At 39.0% G+C, this 6,408-nt stretch overlaps 1 protein-coding gene across 1 annotated transcript in view; it reads left to right on the forward strand.

Moving 5' to 3' along the window:
• Positions 1-505: 505 nt before the first annotated feature.
• GCC2 (GRIP and coiled-coil domain containing 2) overlaps positions 506-6,408 on the forward strand; it is a 110,397-nt gene continuing 104,494 nt past the window's right edge. The window contains exons 1-3 of the mRNA XM_007942364.2: positions 506-562; positions 3,171-3,255; positions 4,351-4,418. Coding sequence (XP_007940555.1) covers positions 3,222-3,255; positions 4,351-4,418 — 102 coding nt within the window. The 5' untranslated portion in view covers positions 506-562; positions 3,171-3,221. The remainder of the gene's footprint in view (positions 563-3,170; positions 3,256-4,350; positions 4,419-6,408) is intronic.

Below are 6,408 nucleotides of genomic sequence, written 5' to 3' on the forward strand. Positions count from 1 at the left end.
GCCCCTCAATTGAGGCTACGTCAGAGGCGGCAGCAGAAACCTCAATTGCAGACGGAAGCTGAAGAGCGGCGGCGCAGGCAGCTGGGGCTGTGAGACCGCGGCAGCTAGCTATGGAGGTAAAGCGCTGAGGGACACGGGCCGGGGCCAGGACTGGGGACTGGGATTGACGAACTCTGGTCCTGCTCATAGCTATGCATTTGCAGCCTCGGCGATTTCAGACGTGGGGTTCGGCCCGGTTTGCGCACCCTCCCTCCTCTCCCCTAAGTCCCATGCTCCTCCTCCGCCTGTCCCATCTTCCCAAAATATTGTCACTCTTGATTTCCTATCCCTATGCAGTCCTATTATGTACTACTTGCCGCAGCTACAGCCCTCCCTAATTCTCTTTCTGACGTAAAGGATTTCCCTGCGCTTAATACACTCAGCAACAATCTCACAAGAAGGGCCGCGTTTTATCTCACATTAGTAAAAGTTATTCTGATCACCTGGGTTTGATTTTGTTTTGCAGGAACCTGTTCAAGATGGGGTGGCTTCACCAGCCGCTCCTGGAACTGGGAAATCTAAGGTGAAGAGAATATTTGACTAGCAGACTCCCTGAAGAGTGGAAGGGTGATGAATTTGAAAACTTTTGCATGGGGAGTGGGAACGGCTTACTTAAATAGTCTTTTTCTAAGAGATCTCAAGTTTAATTCACATAGCCACTTTTTTTTTTTTTTTTAAGTTACCTGATACGGAAAAAGTTGTTTGCTTCCTGCTCCTAGGTCAACACTGCTAAGAGATCTTGCAGTTTTTCAAACATTAAACAAAGCAATCTGATTTATGAGGCTTTATATAGTGGTGTCCCTGTGGGTAATGCAAACAGTTAATGTGTATTTGTCTGCTAGTCCACCCAGAAGTGCTTTGGGAAAAAGGCCTGGCATGTACTTTGGAAAAAGTAAGCCATTGGAAACCCTGTTTAGACATACTTGGGATTGCCCTGAGTCAGTCTACTCTCAGCTGATGGTAGTAGGGGAAAGAGCAGTAACAGTGAGGCAGGGGTTTCCATTCTTGTTGCTCTGTGTACCATGAGAGGCTTTGGGCTAGTCACTAACCTTTCTGGGCCTCAGTTCTTAAACTGAAAAGAGAATGTTGAATTCGATGGTTGTTACGGTCCCATACGATGTTAAATATTCAGTCACCCCGAAAGAAACAGTGAACGTAGTAGTGAAGGTTTATTGCATGCATACTAAGTTTCAGGCACTTGCCTAAGCACTCAATCACTTCACTTAAGCCACATAAGCTTAGGGCAACCATGAAACGGCCCCTATTGTTATCCCCAATTTACAGATGAGAAAACTGAGCCAACAAGGGTTAAGTACTTCTCCAAGTAGTAAACTCAAATTTTTTGGCTTCCCTAAGTACAAATGGTTAATGCACCCAGCTACTCACTAAAACGTTGGCGGATCAAGTCCACCCAGAGATACCTCAGAAGAAAGGCCTGGCAGTCTACTTCCAAAATACCAGCCATTGAAAACCCTGTGGAGCAAGTTCTGCTCTGATATACTTGGGTCACCATGAGTCTTAGTCAACTCAACAGGTACTAAGGTCTGATTTTTAGTTAACACCTAAATGGAACTTGATTCATCTTGTTGCTCTAGATAAACTTAAAATTTTTCATTAGGCCAAAGACATTTTTCAGCCTTGAACAGAGTGAAATGGTTAAGCCATTCAGCTGCTAACCAAGAAATTCAAACCCATCAGCCACTCCGTGGGAGAAAGTTGAGGCAGTCTGTCTCTATAAAGATTTACAGTGTTGGAAACTAAGGGGCAGTAGGCTTGCTATGAATTGGAAGGGACTCCATGAGTGGGTTCTTAAAGTAGCATTAGTCCCAACGCCCTACAACTAAAGGAATCAAAACCCAGGAAGTTTCTTAACCTGTGACAATGGTATCTTTGTGTGAGAAGATATTTTTTGTTTTTTAACATTTCACAGTAGCTGCTTAATACATCCAAAAACGAAACCCATTGCCATCTAGTTGATTCCAACTCATAGTGACCCCCATTGGATTTCTGAGGCACTAAATCTTTACGGAAGTAAGTTACCTTGTCTTCCTAATTCAGAGTGGCTGGTGGATTTGAACAAGTAGCCCCCTGGTTAGCAGTCAAATGCCTTAGGCAGTGCACTGCCCTAGTTCCTTAATAAGTAAAACCAAACCTGCCATCCAGTAGATTTCAACTCAGCAACCCCCATTAGGTTTCCAATGCTGTAAATCTTTACGTAAGTAGATTGCCTCATCTTCCTCCTCCAAGCAGCTGATGGGGTTAGAACTACCAACCTGCTGGTTAGCAGCCACATGCTTTACCCACTATGTCACCAGAGCTCCTAATTAATAATGTAAACCAAAAACCAAACCCATTGCCATGGAATCGATTCCAACTCATAGCCACTCCCTTTGGGCTTCCGAGGCAGTAAATCTTTAGGGAAGTAGATTGCTCAGTCTTTCTTCCACAGAGTAGCTGGCGGGTTTGAACCACCAACCTTCTAGTTAACAGTCATATGTCTTAGGCACTATGCCACAGAGCTACTTACTTAATTTTTTTAAAAAAAGACAAAACACTGCTGTGGACAGGATCCCGACTCATAGTGACCACTCCTTGGGTTTCTGAGGCGGTATCTGTATGGAAGTAGATTGCCCAGTCTGCCTTCTGAGGAGTGGCTGGTGGGTTTGAACCACCAGCCATCTGGTTAACAGATCCCTTAGACACTATGCCACCAGAACTCCCAGTTACTTAATAGTAGTTGCTTAATTAAAGAACCCTAGTGATGCAGTGGGAGCTCGGTTAGCACAAATGATTAAGGACTGGGCTACTCACAGAAGTGTTGGCAATTCAGATCTACCCAGAGGTGCCATGGAAGAAAGTCCTGGCAATCTGAAAGATCATGGTACTGAAAATTTTCTGGAACACTTTACTCTGAAACATGGAGTATCTATGAGAATCAAGTCAACTAGTTTGGTTTTTTGTTGTTAGCTACTTAATAAGTTGAAATTGATTTGCTAATTTTAAAAATGTGAAATAAAGTGTATTTAGGTGGCATAAATATTAGGTAGAATATTTTTAGGTACATTGTGTTTCCTTTTTGTGATACAGTAGAAATATGAATTATAACAAATTGGTAACATCACATTTTTCAGCTGGAAACATTGCCCAAGGAAGATCTCATCAAGTTTGCCAAGAAGCAGGTGATGCTAATACAGAAAGCTAAATCAAGGTGTACAGGTATTGGGCTGAAAATGTTTACCTTGACCACCAACCTCATTTACTCATAGTTAAAAATATTAGTTTTTTAGTAATACACTGGCCTATTTTGGTTTTCCAGTGATTTCAAATACAATTTTAGATTGGGTAGTAGAAGTTATTATTATTTAAAATCCTAACCATTTACCTTTGATGTGTTTATTATCTCACAGCTTGAAACTGCAGTTAGCTTTGAGTTATTAAAGTAAAGTGAGAGAGAAGGAGGATTGAAAAAATAATTTGTTGAAGTTAAGCATTTTTCTCTTCATGGGAATTACAGATTCTTCAGAATAAGGTTTTTGTTTTGTTATTCCCTAGTCAGAAATAGTAGCAGCACAAGACTGTGAGACGAAAGAAGTAAAAAGAAGCATCAAAGTAATAAAAGTTTTCTATTCCTAGGATTTTGAAGTATAGTTATTTGTTGAAGTTGTATTCAGTTTCTTTTTATTCCAAGGGGGAAAATATTTTAGTATTCTTCTTTAATGTATGTATTTAAGTGAGTAAGTGCTTGATCTATAACTCTCCTACTTAAAACCCAAGATTTACATTCTACTGAGAAAGGTCAGTTATGTTTTGGAAGATGGGATCAGCTTTTGATGAAGATTGCAGTTTGTTTGAGAAGGTGTATTAGACTCCAGACCTAGACATGAGTTGATAAAATATTCAAGATTGATGTTTCTGCTTAATCTGGAGCTAGTTGTTACTTTGAGAATGTATAGTAAGGGTATTTGTAGATTAAATGATGTGATGTCTGGGGTTTGTTTTGAAATTATGGGCAAGGAAAGGGGGGAGGAAGACAGTGCAAGTCTGGACAAAGCAAGTACAGGTCATATAATGGCTAAAGCAGGGTGATGGGTGCATAGAGATTAATCACACTATTTTCTTTACTTTCCTATATGTTTGAAGTTTTCCATAATAAAAAGGAAAAAGAAAAGGTAATACTGTTATATAGATAAAATTGACATTTTCTCAAAGTACCTATTCTAATTCATAGCAATTTTAAGAATGTATTTAGTCACTTTAGCCATTTTCTTCATTTCTGCACTGAAATCTTTTTTCTTATTTTTTAATGTTTAGAACTGGAGAAAGAAATTGAAGAACTCAAATCAAAACCTGTTGCTGCAGGAACTGATGATATTATTAAGGTAGTAAAACCATTGTGAATATTGGTGTAATTTCTATTTATTTACCTAGAGGAAATATCTAACAGTAAAGTGAATTTCCTTAGTATTGTCAGCCTGCTAGAGCACTACCTGGCTTTTAAACCCAGTTCTACCACTTACTCTCTAGTCTTGGTTAAGATTTTTGCCTGTCTCTGGTTCACTGTAATAAGAATGTTAAATGACTTCTAAGTTCCTTTCTATTCTAAATGAGTATTATCCTTGTCCCTTCTTTTCTTCTCATACACTCCGGTTGTTTCCTAAGTCTCAGTCCTGCTTTTCTCCGTCTCCCTCAGAAAACCCAGCCGTTCTCAAGACTTTGGTTATTCTTGTGGGCTGACAATTTCTAGGTCTGTATCTCGGCATGACTAGTCACCCATATTTCACAGTTGTATTTCTGGCTGCTTATGGGGAAAAAGTACCATATGTTTCTCTTGTCGACCCCTCAAACTCAACCTGACCAAAATTTGGTTCCACTCATCATCTCATTGTTCCCCTTCCCTTGTGTCAGTGGCATCACAGTTTCTGTGCCTTCTAACTTTATCGACTCTAACATTTCTGCTTCCTTAATCCTAGGAGCTCTGGTGGTGTAGCGCCTAAGGCATTTGACTGCTAACCAGAAGGGTGGTGGTTCAAACCTACCAGCCACTCCTCGGAAGGAAAATTGGGGAATCTGCTTCCGTAGAGATACCGCCTCAGAAACCCAAGGAAGTGTCTCTATGAGTCGGAAACGACTCAACAGCAATGAGTGAGATGCATGTGTCAGTTACCAGAAACTTACTCTTTCTTCAGGATCATGCTCTGGTTTATCCTCCTATTCTCCATTTCTGTGGCTCTAGATTTAACAAATCACATCACACTTGACTTAACTTTAATAACCTCCTGACTGATCTTCCTTTCTCTTTATATTCTTATATACTCCTAACAGTTAGTGTTAGAGTTTTTATCTTACTATTTAAGAACTTGAGTTGCTTATTCTTATTTCCATGACCTTTTGTTAATGAAATCTTTTTTTTTTTTCTCATTTTCCTCCTTGGCTTCCTTATTCTTTGTTTTTCAAGCCCTGTAATATCTTTTTTCCTGCCTTTTCGTAATACTTATAGTTTGAGTCTCACTATCCTTTGATTAAATATTATCTTACTCTCGTTAGGTGGCTGCCAACTTTTGAGTAATGAACCATTGAGGAACTTCCAAGAATTACTACAGAGTGTCTTTAAATCCATGTGTATATCAAGTATTATCATTTAGTTCTATTTAACTATATCACTATATGAAGTGTGAATGATACACAGAAATACCATTTGGATTCATAGTGTACTGATTCATTTAAGTCTTTCCTATTCATAGTAGTTTTGTATATTTGGCCATTACGTGTTTGCTTGATCACTGATAGCCAAGTAACAGCTATAGTAGTTTGTTCTGACTCTTGAGACCTTGGCTTAAGAATCTTACTGTCTTTGACTCAGTTTCTTCATCTGTAAAATAGTGATAATAATTATACTTCTGATAGGGTTGTTTTGATGGTTAAGTGAGTAAATAAATGTACAACACTTAAAACTGGGTCTGTCACATAAGTGCTTAATAACTGTTAGTTGTTAACATGATTATGAATTTGTGATGACATATTTCATACATACATCCATACCACACACACACTGAAAGGAAATACTCTTGTTTGAAAAGATTGGGAGCCCAAGAGAGTCTTCTCTGATTTTGTATCTCCTAACTCTTTTTTTTTTTTTTCCCCCTAATTTTTTATTTTCATTTGGGTGCACATTTACAAAGCAGATTTGTTTTACTCTTAACAGTTCATACACGTTTGGTTTCACGGCCCCAGTTACAAACCCCAACCATTAAAAGCTCTTCTCCTGTCTCATCCCTGGGACTACCCCTTCCCTGTGTCCTTCTTGTTTATGTATTCCTGTTTCTGTATTTCTTAACTTTTCATAAATGGTTTTTTTTTTTTTTTTTTTTT

Source organism: Orycteropus afer, unplaced genomic scaffold, assembly GCF_000298275.1.
Source record: "Orycteropus afer afer isolate SDZICR_OR568_19922 unplaced genomic scaffold, OryAfe1.0 scaffold00089, whole genome shotgun sequence".
NCBI lineage: Eukaryota > Metazoa > Chordata > Mammalia > Tubulidentata > Orycteropodidae > Orycteropus > Orycteropus afer.